Here is a 21,420-nt window from a genome sequence, read left to right as displayed (position 1 = left end):
GATGGTGTTCGTTCCCATCCCTGTGGGGACGTCTCCATCTTGTGGGCCTTTTCAGAAATGGTGGCTGGAGGCTTGTTTGGTGTGACAGTTAGGGAGTGGGCTTGAGGGAACAGTAAGTCCATGCCTGGGGCTGACGGTACGGTACGTGAAGCAGTCCGTCTTTGTGGGGGGCTTGTGAGTGCACGATAACGAGGCCCACCCTGTCCTGTGGAAGGGGAGCCCTGAGCGGGTGAATGTGCTGAGTGCTTAATGGGAGCATATCGGAGGGACCTCAGGCTTAGATGTTAGGGACAAGGGAGGACTTCGTGTGGACATGTTGAGCTGAAACCTGAAGGATCAGTATGTGCCTTAAGCATTGATTCTGTTCTCTTTTCCACTTACAACAGTGCCACTGTTCACTGTCGATGACTATCACCTGTCTGTCCTATGGATTAATGTCCAGAGCCCCTGAAAAGTTAGGGAATTATCTGCCCTGTCTAGTCATCCAAGTGGAGTTTTCCCTACTTTTGGAAGACTGTGAGCCCATACATAAGTAATGACACTTCCCTTTGGGAGTCATATGTATAATAAGGGATGAATAAATTTGATTAATTTTAATATAGGCTTTAATGTACAAATATAATAGTTGAAAGGTATGAAAGGGTGAACAGTAGTTCCTACCTTGCCCATTATCCTTCCAGAAGCAACTGCTCCTAGCAATTCTTATGGAAACTTCCAGAGATATCTTATGTCATATCTTTACAGAAATAATAACAATTTTACAAGTTATTCTGCCTCCTGCTCTTTCACTTAAAATACGCATCTTGTTTCTTTCCATAGCAGTACTGTTAGCTGTTGCTTTTTTTAAATGGCTGCATATAGTGTACTTTTTTCTCTGGGCACTACTTTGTACACCCAGTGATTATCTCTAGGATAAATTCCTAGATGTCAATTTAGTAAGTATGTGTTTCTGTATTTTAAATTTTGAATTTTGCCAAATTGCTTTCCATAAAGATTGTTGATTTTCAACCGCCATGTCTGAGAGAGCTGGTTTACCCATGGCCCCACCAAAGGGTCATTCAACATGCCAACCCACACTCACCTGAAGGGTTGTGTGTCATTAATATTTATATTTTCACTTCTCTTATTGTGAATGTAGTGAGCAAGTTTTTTGGGTATCCAGGGGCCTTTAATGTTTTCTGTTCTGTGGATTTTTGATTCATGATCATGGAGTAGTCTTTTTCTTAATTGAAGTTTAGAGGTTCTTCATAAACCGTGATAGGAGAAGCAAAGATTTTCCTCAGTCATTGGTCTTTTTACTTCATTTGTGATGTTTTTATCATGCAGAAAAATGTAAAATTTAAAAATTAAATTTATTAATGTTTTTATCTTCTGGGTTTAGTGTTATTCCCGAAGAAAGCATTTCACCTGTGGTTTCTTCTAATACTTACATAGTTATAATTTTCACATTTAAATATTTTATCAACCTGGAAGTTACTTTGGCATATGGTGTGAAACAAAGATCCAACTTAAATTTTTTCACTTTGGATATCATTTACTGAATAATCCATCACTTCCCTGACAATCTGTCATCTACCAATGGGAATACAGATGTATTTATGTATCTGTGTGTTTGAGCCATTTCCTCAGGAGCAGGTCAAAACTCCTCCACCTTCTCTGGTCAACCACTCCGGGCTGTCAGGAGCTCTCCTTTCTCCCAGCACTTGTCTGTCCCATTCGGTTAGTAGTCTTTGGAATAGGAATGTATTGTGTGCCACACTGAAACAGTCCGGCTATTTTGTCAGTAGGCTGTTGTTGAGTTTTGTGTGAGTATCGACAGTGCTGGAATAAAGGGCATGGGAATATTTGGGGACACTGGGACCAAGGAGCTAGGACCAGGAAAGTGGGAGCCTGTCATGCTGAGTGGCGGCTTGTTCGCCCAGCTCGAACTCTCCCTTGTGGGATCCCAGTTCCTTTGACCCCTTCAACACTTGTCTCTACTGCTGGTGTGTTCACTCTTCCTTCAGAACGATGGTCTCTGTTTTCATGCATTTCTACCTATTTTCAGTTACGTTAGCTCTTCTAGTCATTGCCTGCGTGGCAGGATTGTTGACTCTTGCCCTGAGTGCAGTTTGCCGCTACCTGTGTCTTCTTCCTCCAGGTGACGGTCTGTTCTGTATGAGTCTGAGTGCTAATGTCTTCCCATTCTGGGCAACTTTGGCTTTTATCATTTCTTGCCTTCACTGATATCCCCTGTGCATTGAGGTTCTACTTGTCTGATTTTCAGATCATTTCTTCTTTAACATATATGACCCATGTGTTTGTCTGGATCCCAAATACTTGTTCACTATGTCCTATCACTTGATCTACACAGTGTCTTTTAAATTTTGTGTCAGAGGAATCAAGAATGCCACTGTCCAATAGGTCTTAGTTAAGCTTTTTTTTAATTTTTATTTTTAACTTAAATTTATCAAAGTAAATTTTTTTTTTCCAGAGACAGATAGAGAATCAGAGAGGGGGATAGATAGGGACAGACAAACAGGAACGGAGAGTGATGAGAAGCATCAATCATCAGTTTTTTGTTTTTTTTTTTGTTTGTTTGTTTTTGTTTTTGTTTTTTTTTTCATTTTTCTGAAGCTGGAAACAGGGAGAGACAGTCAGACTCCCGCATGCGCCCGACCGGGATCCACCCGGCACGCCCACCAGGGGCGCCGCTCTGCCCACCAGAGGGCGATGCTCTGCCCATCCTGGGCGTCGCCATGTTGCGACCAGAGCCACTCTAGCGCCTGGGGCAGAGGCCACAGAGCCATCCCCAGCGCCCGGGCCATCTTTGCTCCAATGGAGCCTTGGCTGTGGGAGGGGAAGAGAGAGACAGAGAGGGAAAGCGCGGCGGAGGGGTGGAGAAGCAAATGGGTGCTTCTCCTGTGTGCCCTGGCCGGGAATCGAACCCGGGTCCTCCGCACGCTAGGCCGACGCTCTACCGCTGAGCCAACCGGCCAGGGCAATCATCAGTTTTTTGTTGGGACACCTTAGTTGTTCATTGATTGCTTTCTCATATGTGCCTTGACCGGGGGCCTTCAGTTGACCGAGTAACTCCTTGCTTGAGCCAGCGACCTTGGGTCCAAGCTGGTGAGTTTTTGCTCAAACCAGATAAGCCCGCACTCAAGCTGGCGATCTCGGGGTCTCGAACCTGGGTCCTCCATTTCCCAGTCCAACGCTCTATCCATTGCGCCATCGCCTGGTCAGGCAATTTTTTTTTTTTAATCACTGAGAAAATCCTGAACAGCATGTGAAATGGGATAGAAAACATGCCTTTTTCTGTGATCACAGTTAATGGTTCTGGACTCACAACTGCCAGCACAAAGTAAAGGGTACCAATGCGGGAGATTCCCTGCCAGTCACAGAGAGAAGCTACAGGCTCCTGTACTGAGCAGCAGCAGCAAGCAGACTTCCTCCTTGCCTGCTGCTACTTCCCGATAGCAATCTTGTTACAGACAATGAGTTCCTGTAAGGCACAATGAGGTCCTGATTAATTGACTGTGTTACATCCAAAGTGCAGAGGAGAAGCACTGGTCAGTTGACAGAGTGAATTTACAATAGGGCCTGGCTCTCCGATGGCCATTTTATGTAACAACTGCGGGCATTAGGGAACCTGGGCTCTGTGTCAGCCTCTGTTTTGTGTTTGTTGGAGGGGGGCTGCTCTGGGCCCTCAACAAATGCTAGAGATTCTTTATCTCACATCTGTTTTGAATCAGACTACTCATCATCATTCCTACTACCATAGATTTAGTTCAAGATCTACGTCATGCCTGTACTATATATTACAGTGGTGTATGTCTTCTATCCTTTCTGAGATACAAATCTGAGCAGGTGACTCTTCCTGTTTGGGAACCTTGAATGACTCCAACTAGCTCTCAGTGTATCTCAGCCTGATTGCCATCGTCTGTAGGACCTCTCATGTTTGGGTCCTACAGGCATCTTCCAGCCCCCGCCCCCATCCTCCCTGTACTTTATCCTCGTAGAAATACCACTTGAACATGCCAGGCTCTCCTGAGGCCCCTTCCTTCCTATTTTCTCTGTCCCTTGGCTAGCTGCCTCCCTTCTTCATTTAGTCAATTCTTTCACATCCTCTAAGACCCAAGTAGGTGACATCTGCCCTGTAAGTGTCCTCTGACTTCTTTAGACAGAAGGGACTGTGACATCTTCTTGGGTTCCTAGTCTACTATTTAAGCTCTCAGCCCTTGGAATCATTATGTGTCTACCATTTGTTTCTAAATTGGGGCTCACAACCCTATCGTCACCCATGGCAATGAACCTGGGTCCCATAAGACCATAGGTTATCTTCCCTGACTGGCCGTTTTAAAAAAAAAAAAGATTTTGGGAAAATCTTTACTAAGGCAAGCAGGACTATATGTAGGAGAATCCATGTGCCCAGGAATTGTAAAGACATGTTTTGGTTTTGCAGGGAACCCTTTGTGCTGTCCCCAAGGTCCTCGTCTTCTGCCTCAAGGGCTTCTTGCTTCTCAGGCGACAGCCATTTCTGTGTCTCTCACATGAGATTCCCAGCTCCTTTCACTGCCCTGCCCCTCTTTGTCAAGTAACCAGACGAACAAATGCAGGAACATTTGTTTCACCTGTCTGAATCCTGTTTTCTTCCTTGGGAAAGTGGAATCAGAATAAGACATATTTTTTAATTAGACAATTTTCTAACCCTTGTTTACGTAAAGGATGTACATGGCAACCTTAAGACGTATGTATTATCATTCTGGTTGGAAGTGAGAACAGCGTGTGTTAACACTTAGAATTAGGTGAGATCTGTAACAAGAAAGTGTAAATATCACAGATCAATAAGGATGGATGGCATTCCTGCGCCCACAGAGCGGGAGACATTACAGTCCGGTGCTGTCAGCTGAGCCGTGTGCCTTCACCTCTCGCTTCTGTCTCAGCCCCCGACGCCCACCTTCCCAGCTGTCGCCGGCTACAGTGGTTTTGCTCTGGCATTGTACAACAGTTACAGAGCAAAAGGGAAGAGGAGGGGGAGATTTTTTTCCTTCAGAAAATGTATTCCAGGGTCACTGATATGTGTTCTCTTATCCAATTTCCCTACTCGTTACCTCAAAGCCCAGCAGTGAGTGAGAAGCTTTACCATTATAGTAGAAGAGACCGAATGTGGAAGAAATTTACTGTGTAGCTAGATAGTCCCTTCTACTCTTTTTTATTCAGTACTCCTTGTACAGTGACAGTGCAAAACCACTGTAGCCAGTGACAGCTGGAAACCTGGCCACTGGGGCTGCACACACACACATACACTCACCCCCACACATTCACTCACAAACATTGCATACTCATGTACTTCATTCAGCAAATACTGAGTGCTCACAATGTGCCAACCTTGTGCTTTGGCATGGGACTCCGACACTGACCACTTCCGACCCTATCCCTGACTTCACAAGGATTACATCTAGTGGCAGAAACAGAAGATAAGTGCACCGTCAGCCTACAAAGAGTTTCCATTGGAGTAAACATTGTAAAGAAAAGGAACCTTCATAGAAAAGCTGGAGAGGGGGGAGCATAGCACAGGTGGTCCATCCTCACGCAGACACCTCTGGTGAGAAGTCTGGGAAACTGAGTCTCTGATGGAGGGCAGATTGCAGTTTGCGGTTGGTTCGCTGGTGGGAAGCTGGGGGTATGTGCGGGAGGGAAGGTCAAGAGGGAGAGAGGAAAATAGAGTGAGTTCATGTCTGTCTTTACAACACAGTCCTGAGATCTGAAAAAGGTAGAGGCTATGTTGAGAAGAGATTTGGTGTTTAGAGAAGGGGTAAGTGGGGGGAGGGGGGAGTGGGCCTGGAGTGGAGAGGAAGCGAGGAGGTGGGAAGCATGGACCTTAGTCCGGGTCAGTACGGCCAGGAAACCATGGAGCACAGGAGGTCTGGTGGCCATCAAAGCTTTTGGAAGCAGCCAGGAGAATGGTTTAGTTATGGGGCCAAATAGGGTGGACCTGGAGCTGTGACAGGAGAGGACTGACCTCCTTCTGGCTGGAGGAATCACTTGGTCTTGGACAGGAGGGTGGAAACTAAGAGGGAATGAGCTAGAACTGCTGTATGCCCAGGGCCGGAGCCTGCAGAAGGGCCAGTGGACAGGCCAATGTGTGATGCCAGCCAGCCCGGAGGAATGGCCTCACACTCTCTGCATGAGCCAGCACAGTAACGTGAGACTGCACACGGGACCCGTCTCCGCAGCAGCTGCAGGAGCCGGGCTGTGTCCTCCCATGGTGGTGGTGGTGAGGCGGGGGGGGGGGGGGCTCAGCTCTTCACTGGAGCAGTGTGGGACAGGCTGCGGAGATGGCAGAGGGGAGCCTTACATCCATGCCCCATCTCTGACGGCAGATGTCTCCAGGACGGTAGCAGTGCTGATGGAGAAAAGGTGCTTGTTCCTAGGGCTCTGTTCATCTCCTCCTGAGAGCTGGGATGTGGCCCTGAAGGTCCAGAGGAAGATTCTGACCTTTCTTTGTTCAGCTGGGTGTAACCCTGAGTTACCTCTTCCCCTAGAAGCATTTGACCACGTGACACTGATTTCATAGCCAGGTCATGAGGATAGCCTCACTGTTCTGCATCATCGAATTGCCCCTTCATTATTATTTTTTACCTCTAAGTCTTCATGTTAAATCATCTACTTGTGAATTAAGTGATACTTTCAAATGTTAGATAACTTGTAAAATGTAAGTGACTTCTGTTAACGTGTAACCAGAGATTATAATTTATTTTTTAAGTAAGATGTTAAAGATTTGCTCCTTTCATAAATAAGATTTTACTTAACTCAAACCTACTAAAGGAGCATATATTTTTCAACACTTTTGCCATATAATTGACATACAAAAAAGTACGCATCGGTTTTGACATGTGTGCGCACCAGTGAACATTTCCACAATCGAGGTAACGCACACATCCGTCGCCCCCAGCCACGCTCTCTCTCCTGCTCTCCTGTGAGCACGGCCTCCCCGCCCCATCCACAAGCAGCCACCGGTCACCGGTCTGCCTTCTCTCATTAGGCATTAGTTTACAGTGTTTAGAGTTTTATGTAAATACAACCCTGTAGTATGTGCTCTTGTGGAGGGATTGGCTTCTCTCAATGAGCATAATTGTTTTGAGATTCACCCATTTTGTCATACATTTCCATAGTTCATTCCTTTTTATTGCGGAGTGCTACTACGCTGTATATATAAACATACTACAGTTTATCATAGCCTCGTTGGTCACTTCCAGTTTCTGCCTGGGAACATTTGTATGGAAATGTGTTTTCAGTTCTCTTGGATAAATATCGAGAAGTAATAGATGCATGTTTAACTTCTTTAAAAATTGCCAACTGTCTTCCAAAATGGTGGTAGTCCAGAGTAATGCTGTCCTCATTAAAGGAGATGAAGTGCCTCCTTCCTTTTCAACTTTCCGTAGGACATTGGTCAACACTGGGTCTCTGGCCTAACAGGTTTGTTATGAGCCCAGCTCTGCTACATTCTAAATGTAAGTTCTCTGTGCCTCAGTTTCCTCATCTGTAAAGAGGATGTAATGTAAAATAATTGGCACCCCATATTGTTTCCACAAAGGTTAACTATTATTACCAACCATATTTCAGTGAAATAAAGTTTCTGTTCCAGATGTCCTAGAGAGCATGGCTCTAAGCAGATGGGATTTATGGGGCAGATCCTGGAACCTGGTATAGCCAAGATTAAATATCGTAATTCTTGCTCAGAGTATATCATCCCTGTCCTTGCAAAACCTCTCCCTGTGCTCTCACCACCTGCATTCCTGTGTGGCGTCACTCGGTTTCAGCTGCCTTGGGTGTAACTTCGCTGACTTCAGCTTTGCAGGTGCATTCTGGGATGGCATGCAGTCTCCATGACTGACCCAGCTGGTAGCCATGTTGGGAAGGTTCAGATACAACTCCCAACCCACTCAAGTTTCTGAGGCTGGGAACTTTAGTGTCATAGTCCAGATCTGGCCTTGGGGACTGCAGCTCAAGCCTTCTTCCGCATCTACAATTTTTAGACTCCCAACAAAATGATGTCTGTTGAGTGCCTACTGTGGCCCCGACACTGTTCTAAGCAAACTCAAACATACCACTCATTTAAATCTTATAGTCCTTCATGAGTTGAGTATTACTATCTTCATTTTACAAACAAGTAAACTGAGGCTCAGAGAGGTTGAGTGGCCACACTCAGGTTTTCTCAGTCCAGAGCCCTTGCTTATTACTTGACATCATAGCTGGTCCTCAGACCACTCAAGATTAAACATTGCAGCAACTTCTAATTAGGTATTTTACTGGAAAACTTAATATGAAAGAAAAAAGAATCTGTTAAAGATGCCTTTATAAAAAGAATTTATTATGCTAGCTTGAATTTTGGTGTTTGGGTTTTTTGTTTGTTTGTTTTGTTTTTTTAATAATGATTTTGGATATTCCATTTTATGGTTTGAATACATTCCAGCATTGGTATTATAGGGTGAGCTCATTTCTAGAAACAGGATTTATAGGACAGGAATTTATGCTCTCACTGTTGGGCTTATTTAGGTAGCAGGAGACCTAGGGAAATTTAATTTATTAACATTATATTTATAACCCTTTGTTTCAAGTATGACCAAAATGGCTTATGTGCATCCAGGACAGGCAAGCTCTTAGGAGCTCTCTAATTTTCTCTCCTTGCTATGGGGATCTGGGTTAGGGTGTTCAAGAGAATGGGTCTTGAATGGCTCCGGCATCATGCTTCCCTTCAGGAAAAGAAGAACCATTTCTTATTGCTTTGAGTTAGTAGTTCTTTCGGAACTGAAATGTTTGAAGAAAGAGCCTCCACATGTTCTTAATGCCACCTGCAGGTGTGCCTACTGGTGCAATGCTGGCCTCAGAGCCAACGTGAGACCCGCTCTTGCTTGGTCCAACTGGGCAGGAGGGCCTCTGCATTGTTCTTTCTCTGAGGCACCCAGGGAGCAATGTCAGGATCCACCTGACAGAACTGGACACTGTTCACTTTCTCAAATTCTAATACTATTCTAATTTTAAACAATCTCTAATATTGTCATTTTAAACAAGGAACTGATGTTAATGCATGTGGTTTTTCTATCTTTTTGTACTAAGACCTCCACAATAACATCAAGTATGTATAAGCAATGATGGGGGCATTTTTGAATCATTTCTAATGTTAAAACTGCTCTTGCCTGACCAGGCGGTGGCGCAGTGGATAAAGCGTTGGACTGGGACACGGAAGACCCAGATTCAAGACCCCGAGGTAGCCAGCTTGAGCACAGGCTCATCTGGTTTGAGCAAGGCTCACCAGCTTGAGCCCAAGGTAGCTGGCTCGAGCAAGGAGTCACTCAGTCTGCTGTAGCCCCCCAGGCAAGGCACATATGAGAAAGCAATGAACAACCAAGGTGCCGCAACAAAGAATTTATGCTTCTCAACTCTCTCCCTTCCTGGCTGTCTGTTCCTATCTGTCCCTCTGTCTGACTCTGTCACAAAAAACAAACAAACAAAAACTGCTCTTAATGTTTCAGCATTTAGAGTGATGCTTACTGTAGTTTTTAAAAATATCTTTACGAAATACCCAATGTCAGGTTTAGAAAGCTCTCTTCTGTTCCTAAGCTTGAAAAAAGTGTTGTTTTTTTTTTATATCAAATGGTTATAAAGCTTTTTCTGCACCTACAGAGCTAGTCCTGGCTTTTCTCTTACAATCTACTGATGTGGTAAATGACATTCACCGGTGTGCTTATCTTAAAATATAATTGCATTCATTGGAGAAACCCAACATGATTGTATTTCACATTTTCGCAGTGGTGTTCATAACTGCAATCATTATATAAATTTCTGTCCTCTTAGTGTTCATGTCTGGGTTTTGTGTCAGAGTGATTTAATCAAGAAATCAGTTGGAGAGCTTTCCCTTCAATCTGTTTTTTCAAACTTTGCATATGATTAAGATGAACTCTTTCTTTTTCTTTTTTTTCTTTTTTTTCATTTTTCCGAAGCTGGAAACGGGGAGGCAGTCAGACGGACTCCCGCATGCGCCCGACCGGGATCCACCCAGCATGCCCACCAGGGGGCGATGTTCTGCCCCTCTGGGGCGTCACTCTGTTGCATCCAGAGCCATTCTAGCGCGTGAGGCAGAGGCCACAGAGCCATCCCCAGCGCCCGGGCCATCTTTGCTCCAATGGAGCCTGGCTGCGGGAGGGGAAGAGAGAGACAGAGAGGAAGGAGAGGGGGAGGGGTGGAGAAGCAGATGGGCACTTCTCCTGTGTGCCCTGGCCGGGAATCGAACCCGGGACTCCTGCACGCCAGGCCGACGCTCTACTGCTGAGCCAACCAGCCAGGGCTAAGATGAACTCTTTCTTAAGTGGTACAATCACCTTTAAAAATCTGAGCCTAGAGAGGCTTTTCGTTTTTGTTTTTTCTTTTGTTTGTTTGTTCCTTGATGTATGTGGCTATATCTATGATCAATTGATTCTATTTTTTTAATGGTTAATAAGGCTATCCAAAATTTCTATTTTTTCCTGAGTCAGATTTGATAAGTTACATACTTTTATAAAATCAAACATTTTGTAAAGCTCTTAAATGTACTGTCATAAAATTTCCCCTTGTTGCATCATAATTTTTCTTTATTTTTGCTACCTGTCATTCTTGAATATTGCCTCATCTTTTTTTTTTTGAGCAATTCTGACAGAATTTGCCTGTTTATTAGCTTTAAAAAAATTTACAAGCCAAATTTTTGTTTTATTGATTTTCTCTATATACCTTCATGTCCTATATCATTAGTTTTTGTTTCCATCTTTATTTCCTTCCTTTGCCTTATTTTATTTCATTGTTGCTTTTCAAATTGTTGGGTTCACCACAATTTGAACCCATATATTTTACTTTTTAAAAATATAAACACGTATGGCAATAAATTTTCTTTTAATGCTATTTTAGAAGCATCCTACAAATCTTGATATATAGTTTTTTTTAATTATAGTACTGTTTGATTGTATTCTAATTTTCTGCATTTTTCTTCTTTGATCTGAGTTAGAAGTATTTTAAATTTTCCACTTTTATGATCATCTTGTTACTTATTTTCAACTCAGTTGTATTGTGCTTGGAAAGGTAGCCCATATAAAACCAATTCTTGGCATTCATTCATAAGCTTTGTGGTAAGATTGATGGCCAATTTTTGGATAGTCCCTGTGTATTTGAGAAGACTGTGTTTTCTCTAATTTGGGAAACCAGATTATATATGTGCATCTGTAAGATAAAACTTAGGTTAAACAAATCTATTATCTATATATAATAATTTCTGTCAAACACTATGCAAGAAGTATTGGCAACCTCTCTGATTGTGGATTAGATTTGACTACACATAACAGAAAAAAAATATATATGATATTGCCTAAACAAAACAGAAATTATATAAGACAGTCTAACTTTTATGTAAAAGGTAAGTACAGGTCTGTCTATGCCTAAGTGTCCAGAGCTGATACAGTAGCCCCCTGGTGATCCTGGAGTGTGGGAGCTCCCCAGAGCTACCAGAAGTAGAGGTTCCTCCTTGTACTTCTACCGCTAATAACCAGGCCTGACTGGCCTTTTCTGGAGACAGTGGCTGTGGGACTTGGGGCAGAATGTGTAGAATACATGAATCACAGTTTTTTAAATTTCGTTTTTTAATGGCAGTTTACATTCAATATCATTTTGTCTTAGTTTCAGGTGTACAGCATAGTTTCATAAATATTTGGTCTATTTGTTCTAGTTTTGTGAAATGCATCATTGGTGTTTTGATAAGAATTGTGTTGAATCTATAGATTGCTTTGGGCAGTGTGGACATTTTAATAATGAGACCCCACACTACCCACAGCCAGCGACTTCTCTGCAGGGTGCAAGCTCAGCCAAGGAGAGCGCTGGGAGTCAGGAGGGTAGTGTCAGCACATTTCCCCTGGGCAGGAAGCACTAGTAAGACATGGGAGGAGTGAAGGGGAGGGAATGGCACCCACCCCAGAATCACACAACTCAGTCTCTGACACCCCTTGAATTTTTCCTCAAGAGCCCTCCGAGAAAGTCTGTCCCATGGACCAAGGCAGCTGTACCTCTGCAAGGCATGATCTATGCAGGGTGGGGTGACAGGGAGCAGGGATGATGGGCCTTGTGCTTTCCTCCAGGTTGACCCAGGAAAGATGGCATCTACGGGCAGTGTGTAGAACAACCCAGTACAGGGACCCTGATGGCTGTCCCTTCCATTCTCCTGACTTCAAATTTCCTGTTCTACTCACCCCTGTGATCTCTCACTGAGGTCTCCCCACAGCTGATCTTCCCCATATGCCCTCTTCAGTGACTACTACCGAGTGTGTTTGGTTTTACCAAGAGTCAGGGGCCATCCTTTGAAAATGCTGAGTGTTCTTAGATGCTTCTTGACATAGAAGGAAATATCCTTAATTCTATCTCAGGTTTAAAACCATTGCTATGTCTTTTTCTACTCATCTGTTAATCCCAATACCCTGTTTTAAGATGACACAATTATTGTGAGGCAGTATATTGAGCAACTGATATATGGTAAAAATGTAAAATGTTAAAGAGTTTTAGATTTAACATTGATTCCAGCTCATCAAAGTCCTGCCATAGACCGACTTTAAAACGACTATGTGTGTGTGCGTACATGAATGCATGTATATATAAGAGAAAGAGAAATTGACTGTTTTTATACCAGGCATGTTGCTTAGTATTGTCTTTTTTTTTATTTTTATGCAATATTAAAGAAAGAATAATCCAATTTATGTAAACTAAAACAAAAACATTTCTCCCATCCCTGCCTCTGGCAACCACTGATACATGTTCTCTGTGTCTGTGAATTTGGTATGTATGTATGTATGTATGTATTTTCTAGATTCCACATATAAGAGAGATCATGCAGTATTTGTCTTTCTCTGACTGAATTATTTTATTTAGCACAATACCTTTGAGGTCTATCCATGTTGAAGCAAATGCCAAGATTTCATTCTTTTGTGTGGCTGAATAATATTTCACTGTGTGTGTGTGTGTGTGTGTGTGTCACAGTTCCTTTATCCATTCATCATCATGGAGACACATTAGTTGTTTCCATATCTCAACTGTTGTCAATGATACTGCACTAAATATGGGGTGTATATATCTTTTCAAGTTAGTATTTTTGTTTTCTTTGTATAAATACCTGAAGTAGAATGGGTATTTATGGGTCATGTGGCAGTTCTATTTTTAACTTTTGGAGGAAACTCAACACTATTTGCAATTTCATCAACAGTGCACAAGGGTTCCCTTTTTGCCACATCCTCGTCAACATTTGTTATTGATTTATTGATGACAGCCTCTCTGGCAGGTATGAGGTGATGTCTCATTATTGTTTTAATGTGCATTTCCCTGACGAGTAGGGATGCAGAGCACCTTTCCATGTAACTGTTGACCCTCTGTATGTCCTCTTTGGAGAAATATCCACTCAGACCTTCTGCCCATTTAGCTGAATTGTTTGTTTTTTCACTGCTGTGTTATATAAGTTCTTTATATATTTTGGATATCGGCTCCATATCATATATAACTTGCAAATATTTTCTCCCATTGTCTTGGTGTTGACGATTTTCTTCCCTGTGCAGAATGCTTAGTATTTTTTATACGTGACACCGGTTTTGTCCTCCCAGTGCATGAGGCAGGGTACTGGTCTCCATTTAGTGATGAAGATGCTGAAACAGAAGAGCCGAGACACCCAGTCATTTCCCCCAAGCACTTACCTAGGTACCGGCAGACCCTCCGTTCTCACCAAGGTCTGATTGATTCCTACGTCAGTGCCTGGAACCCTAGGCCAGCCCACTAAAACGTGAACTCATTGTATCTCTAGGTCTTCTCTGAGTGGTCTTCTCACATCATCCTTTAGGCAGCACCAGGAGTCACTGGCGGCAGAGCGGGAGAGGCGGCGGCAGGAGAGAGAAGAGAGGCTGCAGAGGATAGAACGGGAAGAAAGGAACAAATTCAGGTAAGAAGGACTTTCAGCTTCTTAAAATAGTGAATTGAAATGAAGGCACGTGCCTCCACAGCTCTGTATGATGAATAATAGTGTCATCAGGTTAGGAGGTTTGCATTTTCTTTGGATTTTCAAAGAAGAGCAAGAACATACCTGCATTAGGATACATCTGGTTTGTTCCAGCCATTTTTTTCTCTACCCACATGGCAGGAGGCACAGCCAGCAAGCCAAATACAATTAAGCATTTCTGTATTCTTGAGTCTTCCATGATCTAAAACAGTCTTATCCAGGCCTTCCTAAAGACAGAGAGAACCTAATTGTCTTAACTTCATTTGCCATTTCCCCTAAAGCTACTCATGTTTTATTCATATTCTATTGGATGCCTGAAAGAAAATGCTTTTCTCACTTTCCGGTTTGCTGCTTGTTCCCTGTAGCAATCTTCCAGATTTTTTTTTTTTTTAAAAAAACAGTAATCTCTCCTCCTGGGAGGGGTGGGGGGGTGGGGAGTCATTGTGCTGATTACTCCCAGCTCATTGTGCCCTGATCTCCTGGTCTCTGTTCAGCTCCAAAAATATGTTCCTGTGTGTGGCCCACACCAGGTTCCATGTCTTACCTGTCTGCCTGCTGAGTCCAGCATCACTCTGTTTCTTTTCGGCCAGTTCACCTGTTCTCCCTGTCCTCACCTCCGTCCGGGCCCCTCCCTGGGCTCTGTGTTGTGTAGGGCTCCATGGGACGGAAACCCCGCTGAGTCGCCCCTTACACCTCTCATTCCTTCTGCTCATCCTTTTGTCCCTCTTTCTTTTCCCTCCTTCCTACTTGCTGTGTCCTTATCTGTCCCTTCTTTGTCTTCTCAGTTACCTCTCCTGTGGCTGCTACATCTTTCTTCTTTCTCTCCCCACCTCCACTTCCTGTTTCCTCCGTTCATTTTCTTTGGCAAACAATATTCCCATCAACCCCTCCCAGTTAAACCTACAAAGAATGTAAAGCATTGTCAAGGAGGATTTACAGGTTCAATGTTTTTTTTCAGCAGCCAGGAAGAGTATGTGTAACTGTGGAAAAATGATCAAAATAGGAGCGAAGTTGTGAAGTTGCCATAACTGTAACTCACTGCTGTGTGAAAACAAATATCTCAAGTCTGCGCTGAAATGCCCAACCGGGCTTTTGTAAGCCTGGGTGAGTGGGTGCGTGAAGTAGAGCAACACCAGCCCCCAACGCGATTGGGTGGCATGCCCTGCGCTGTCAGATTTCCACTAAATGATATATGGCAACGCCAGACCTGTATGCACCGTTTCTCATGACGTAGCTCGGGAATTTGTCACTTTTGGAAAGACCAATTTGTAAAAACCACTGGAACAGGTTAAATGCTTCCTGTGTCAGAGCTTTCTGGGGAGATTTGCATATTTTACCACCAAATAGCAGTGGATAATCTGACTGAAACACCTAGAAAATTCAGAGATTAGCTTGCACACCTAAAGATTTTGATTGAAAAGCTCTGAGAACAGGGCAACAGCTCTGTGTAAGATGGAGTCAGCACCCCCCCCCCGCCTCTCTGGCACCGCTGTGTGCCCCATCCGTCATGGGCAGCGCGCAGAGCTCTGAAAACTGAAGTGCTCGAGGGGGCAGGGCCAGTTGGGGAAGGAGACTAGCGTACAACATGCCACCGAACCAGTGAAGGGTTACCACTCTTTCCTCCACGATCACCTGGCTTGTGCTCAGACACCCCCAAACCCAGATGCGCGTACCACGTGCGTGCTGAAAGAGCTATGTGAGAAAGCCTCTCTTTCTGGGCTGAAGAGCTGTACCAGGAATTTCTAAGGGTCAGAGAGTGGAGAGAATTTCCTGAGTTTTCATATTTTTTCCTTCTCTCCTACCCCAGCCTCTAAGCAATATTATTATAGAAGCACAATGCCAGCAGTGATGTCCAGGCAGGTCCCTAAAACTCTGATGTGGGGAGCCCTTCCTGTGACCCGAAGAGCAGTGAGCCCGAGGGCACCAGACACACCAGCACCTTCTCTCTGTGTCCTCCTGCTGGTTGCCCTGGGTGCAGGCGGAGTTACTGTCAGTGTGCAGCAGAGCAGGAAAACAAAGCCAAGCTTTGTGGCTAGGGGATCAGAAGTGGAAACCCAAGGAAGCCAGGAAATGATAGGAAAGAGTGGAGAAATCAGAGTACTGATTGGTGCAAGTGTGGCGGTTCCGACCCGAAGCAGCACAGCACAGACTTGGAGAACGAAGTGCAGATGGACCACCACTCGGGGCCCAGACTGCACACACAGGGCTCGGCTTCAATAGCACTAAAAATATTTGAAAACTGAGCTAATGTTGGAACCAGTATAAGAAGACAGTCAGAACTTGCAGGCTGAATCTAACCTAGTTGTGTGCCTACTAAAGAGAAACAAAAGAAAACAGTCAAGTTTCTTCATAGGATTTAAATAAGACCCAGAGTCTCTGTGCAAAATACTTAAAAATAAACAGAATGCAATCCAAAATAACTTGTCATACAAAGAGCCAGGAGACTCTTAACTCAGAAGGAAAAAGAGAATCAAAATGTGCTAATAACCACAAAAGGAAGTTGTCTTTATCAGACAAAGACTTTAAAGCATTTATTATAAATAGGCTCTAAGAAGTAGGGCAAATAGTTTTGAAAGAAATGAAAATCGAAGTCTCTACAAAGAAACGGAAGACATACAGAAGAATCAAATGGAAATACATGTGAAACTTAAAATTACAACAACCAAAATAAAAAAATTCATTGGGTGGGCTTGATAGCTCAATGGAGGCAGGGAAAGGATCCTGGACATGATGACAGAACAGGAGAAATTATCCAATCTGAAAACCAGAACAGAACAGTGGAAAAAAAGGAGCAGTTGCTCAAGGACCCTTAGGACAATACCTAAATGTCTAGCATTCATGTCATTGGAATCACAGAAGAATAGAGCAAGAGTGCATAGTGTATTGCAATATATATATTAGTCATTAGGTTATATATAATATATATGTGATCCATATGACATATAACAAGAAATATGTATCATAACCAGAGTTTCTCAGTTATGAGCATGGCCTAGGAAGATAGTTGCCTGGGTCTAAGCCTCACTCTATCAACAGAGATAGATAGGTAGGCGGGTGGGTATGTGTGTGGGTAGGTAGATAGGTAGGTAGGTAGGTAGATAGATAGATAGATAGATAGATAGATAGATAGATAGATAGAAAATATTAAAATAAACCTTGTCCAGGAAGGAACACTGACCATCAGGACAGACCATGTACAACTATTAATTACAATGACTATAGTTTCTTCCTAAAAGTCTGAGGATATGAATGAAATAAAAATTGAAGTAGGAAATGGAATATAAAGTAGTCCCTGGAATTATCCAAATGGCTGACCTTTCACTACCCATCATGTTGATTTGCGTTATTCCTGTTCCTGGGCTTTGCTCCTTGCATGCCATCTAAAAGTTGCTCCTTATCTGCTGTTATTTTTGTGGAATATGTTCTTATGGAAATATTTGTTTCTAGTATGGAAAGTAATGAGGTTATGAAACAAATTATTTCTAGTACAGAAAGTGATGCGGATGGGCATTTATAAATGATAACAAAATTTGAGCCTTTGTTGCTTTTTTTCCCTGTCCTAACCTGTTTTAGTTGCTCTGACTTTATGTTCAGTTACCAGTGCATCGAGGGGTAGAATGTTCAAACTATGATAGGTCCAATGTAGAAAACCTGAATGTCAGAATTCTTCAGGAAAATAAATGGTCTATTGAGAGGTGTCTGATCACGTGGTCTTACACTTAGGTTCACATTGAAACCTCACCAGCAGGAACAGAAAAACAAACCTTAAAATTGGACAAAACTGAGCATCTCGTGGGTACAGACAAAAGAGAATGCACAAAGCAAGAGCTTCCAGTGATCCCTGCAGAGAGATAGAATGCGGGGGTGCAGAAGAAGGATCCTGGGCTGTGGGAGGAGCGTCCAGACTCGGAGTGCAACACAAAGTGGCTGTGACACCCCGAGTCGCTCAGACTTAAGTCCAGAGATGAACATGGTGGAGCTACCGGAGCTCGATTGAACGTTAATCACCCCTGAAAGCCGTTGCTTGCTTGTGGTTGCCATGTTTTATTTATGCATTGTTTCATCCTTTGATAATTTTTTTCTTCACCCTTCCCCCCCATATGCTTTCATTTTTCTTCCCATAAAGTAATTGGTCATGTTTCTGAGTGAATCCAGTAATCCCATGTTTTTGGACTCCCTATGATTTTATGGAAAATCCATTCTGTTTAGTATTTTTCAAGTACAGTCTTTACCCATGGTTTTTATAAAGTCAATGACAATCACTTTCCATTTCCGAGGCAAAAGTGGGCTTTCATTGTATACTGTTAATCATTTCTTGGCGATTTTATGAGCATATAATTCTGTTCTTTTTCTTCCCTATTTTATTTCTTCCATATTTTCCCATTAGCCGAGAGTATTTAGACAAAAGAGAGGAGCAAAGACAAGCAAGAGAAGAAAGGTTTGTATATCTCTTCTTTCCCACGTAACCACATGGCACGTGACTGACTGCACTGCTAACCAAGCATGCAGTGGGGACTGTGCTAATTAAAACATTCAAGCATTACCTAAGAGACCTAAGACCTTTGATAATTGGCATTTTACACAATAGAGGGTCCTGGTTATCTAAATTTTCCTGGAAAGTACAGGTTAATTATTTAGTGCCATCATGGTGTAAAATATGAGTCTGTTTCCAAAATTCTTCTCCAAATGAGCACATTAATTTAGTATATTGACATGTGGTATGTATATGTTTTCAATACTCTCTCTGCACCACCACTCTGGAGCCTGGGTTAGGTGCTCCTACTTGTTGGGCAGATAAAATGTATTATGCTCACTTTGTTAAAGACGGCGCTGCCCACGAGGAGGCCGTCGCCCAGGTGATATTAATGTGTGTCTCTGTGGGCAGGTAGAATCCTTGTAGCCTGGGGCTTGGTTTTGGGATTAGGCCTTTCCCACCCATTTTGATGTGGGGTGGTACAATCCAATCATGCCTCAGAGAAGTGACTTTGTATTACAGACTTCCCTATTTTGTATATTGGATTAAGGGTTTGGATTTCTACACTATAAAATGCGGACGGAGCAGGAGCTTGCTCTCTTGGTTTCTGGGATGATTAGAGGAGAGAGCAGAGCGGAGAGCAGAAAGAGGCCATTTGGCCAGGAGAAGCAGCCAAGATGGCGGAGTGCTGAGTGAGATGCCAGTTTGTGTGCCGTTTGTATCTGGGATAAGGAAGGAGATGGGGAACTGAGGAGAATAAGGCTGGTGAGCTAGAAACCTTTGATTCTAGGAAACTCGGATAATTCAGTGGCTTTGTGAGCACTGAATGTGAGTGGGTTTTGGAGCCCAGTGTATGTTTTTACTTGCCCGCCGGGTGCAAGCTAGGATTAAAGATGAAGGCCCATCAGTTCTTGGCTCTGTTGTTTCTTTACCGACTGTCCGAATCCAATGCGAACCTGCATGGGCTGGGCTGCTCTGATAGTGGCCCTGACCCTGGTTTCTGGCTTTACACTACTGTATGTTTCCAGGTCACTTGTTCAGCATTTCTGCAAAAATAATTTGAGTACGCACACTATGCTGAGCGCTGGCTGGGGAGCTACATGCACCTGAGACACTCACTATATGGGCCTGATCATTGACATGTCTCCTTCCTGAACTGTACCCAGTTCTGTGGTGGCCTGGTTTCCCTTGGTTGTCCCAGTGCCTGCCACAGTTCTTTTTTTTTTTTTTTTCTGCCACAGTTCTTGACACATATTATTAGACACTTAGGAAAGATGGATGGAATAAGTGAGCAAATGCAGTAACAGCTTTATTTCAGATTGTTAATATTTAGACTGTAAAGCAGCTTTTAAAATTTCAATGGCAACATGTTTTGAATCCAGTTAAAAGATGCAAAGTTAATGTATTCAGTATCTGATCAATTTAGATAAGCAAAGGAAACGGGAAGTAGAATAACAGCACAAGACAAATTTTTACCCCGTAGCGCTGCAGTTATTTCCTCTACCACCAGAGGGGGTTACTGCATGGAGAGACGGAAAGGCTGATACCATACCAGAGCCAGTTGGGAACCTAACAATCTCTGAACGATGCCAATAAAACGTGGAATCGTACTAATTTTTTTAGACACCATCAACTAAATAGATCAGGACAGTCTGTGGCATGGAGGAGTGGAGTCTGCCTGTGTTCAATTTAAAAATTAGATGCTTATGTCAGCCTCATAAACAAAACTATGGCATTGCTTTAATTCCAACATTTTCGATTATTGCCCTCCTAATAACCAGTTGCAGCCAGCAAATTTAGAGTGAAAGACACTGGTAAAGAACCAAGAAACTTCGATTTCTCTAATTCATACAGTTTTTTTGACACTGGTAAACATGACATATACTGAAAATGCTGTCGACTTTGTGTTCGAGCTTAAAAAGAAGTCAAATTTTATCTTATTTTTTAGCTTTTCCTCCAGATTTTGCACTTTTTTGAGCTTCTGACAACGTGACCGTCACGTAATGTCTGCACAGGCAAGGCTCGAAAGCTCTTGGGGAGATGGAAGGTCTGAACTGGCTCAGACTGAACTCAAAATTTTCCAAACCACCAAAGGCTACCTCTTTCTGGATGTTATTTACTGTTCTTTTTCCCAAAGCAGAATATCACTTAAGCCTGGAAAACTTGTGCAGAAGAGTTTGCCACGCCCTCCCGTCTCCTCGCTCAGCCCTCAGCCCTCGCTCCGTGCCCCTCGCTCCCGTGCCCCTCGCTCCCGTGCCCCTCGCCTGCCGGGGCCTTGCTAGCTGGTGCAGGCGCGGGCTCTTGGTGGCCCCATGCGGGCTCTTACCCTATGGCCCACCTCTCTGTTTCCACGGAGGTTTGGGGAAGCGTCAGAGCCTTTTCCTCTGGTTTGGACCAGCCACTTCCCTTGGTTGGTTTGCATCTTGGATTACCTGGTGAGATGGGAGTGAGGAAGAGAGACACTTTTATCCCCGTTTGGAAAGCTGTTGGTGGTAAGCCAGGAAGTGATCAGACTCCTGAGTATAATGGACTTTGGAAATAGATGAGGAAACTGATGGAGATCAAAGGAGGAAAGCAGTACAGAAATAAGGACCAGGACTCCATCTGTTAACTCTTCCTGATAGAGTCGTGTGTGTGTAGTGTTCCGTGTTTCTTACTCTTCCTGCGATGACTCAGAAAAAAATGGCCAGAATCACAGCAGAGGGCTTTTTGAGGTTTGTAATCTCTAGTGTAACAAGATGAATTTCACTTTGCTATGTATTGTGATGTGCAGTGGTCATCCAGACACATTCGATTTGATTTTGATTTATTTTATTTCCTATCATCTCGCTTCATAATTTCAGGTAGACCGTTGTGCTGACAGTGGTGTAGACCCAGAGTACGTTTCTGTTGAGGTGCTACTTTTACCTTT

The 21,420-nt window shown here is 43.4% G+C and overlaps 1 protein-coding gene across 12 annotated transcripts in view; it reads left to right on the top strand.

Annotated features, from left to right (window-relative positions):
- Positions 1 to 21,420, top strand: part of FHOD3 (formin homology 2 domain containing 3) — a 488,187-nt gene that overhangs the window by 366,481 nt on the left and 100,286 nt on the right. For 7 of the 12 annotated variants that reach the window (XM_066352678.1, XM_066352676.1, XM_066352675.1 and 4 more), the window contains 2 exons: positions 13,844 to 13,978; positions 18,423 to 18,473. In XM_066352678.1, the coding sequence (XP_066208775.1) occupies positions 13,844 to 13,978; positions 18,423 to 18,473 (186 nt within the window). The remainder of the gene's footprint in view (positions 1 to 13,843; positions 13,979 to 18,422; positions 18,474 to 21,420) is intronic. The other 5 variants (XM_066352679.1, XM_066352672.1, XM_066352680.1 and 2 more) reach the window with 3 other exon arrangements.

Source organism: Saccopteryx leptura, chromosome 11, assembly GCF_036850995.1.
Source record: "Saccopteryx leptura isolate mSacLep1 chromosome 11, mSacLep1_pri_phased_curated, whole genome shotgun sequence".
NCBI classification, from domain to species: domain Eukaryota; kingdom Metazoa; phylum Chordata; class Mammalia; order Chiroptera; family Emballonuridae; genus Saccopteryx; species Saccopteryx leptura.
This window is presented reverse-complemented; position numbering and strand designations above follow the sequence as displayed.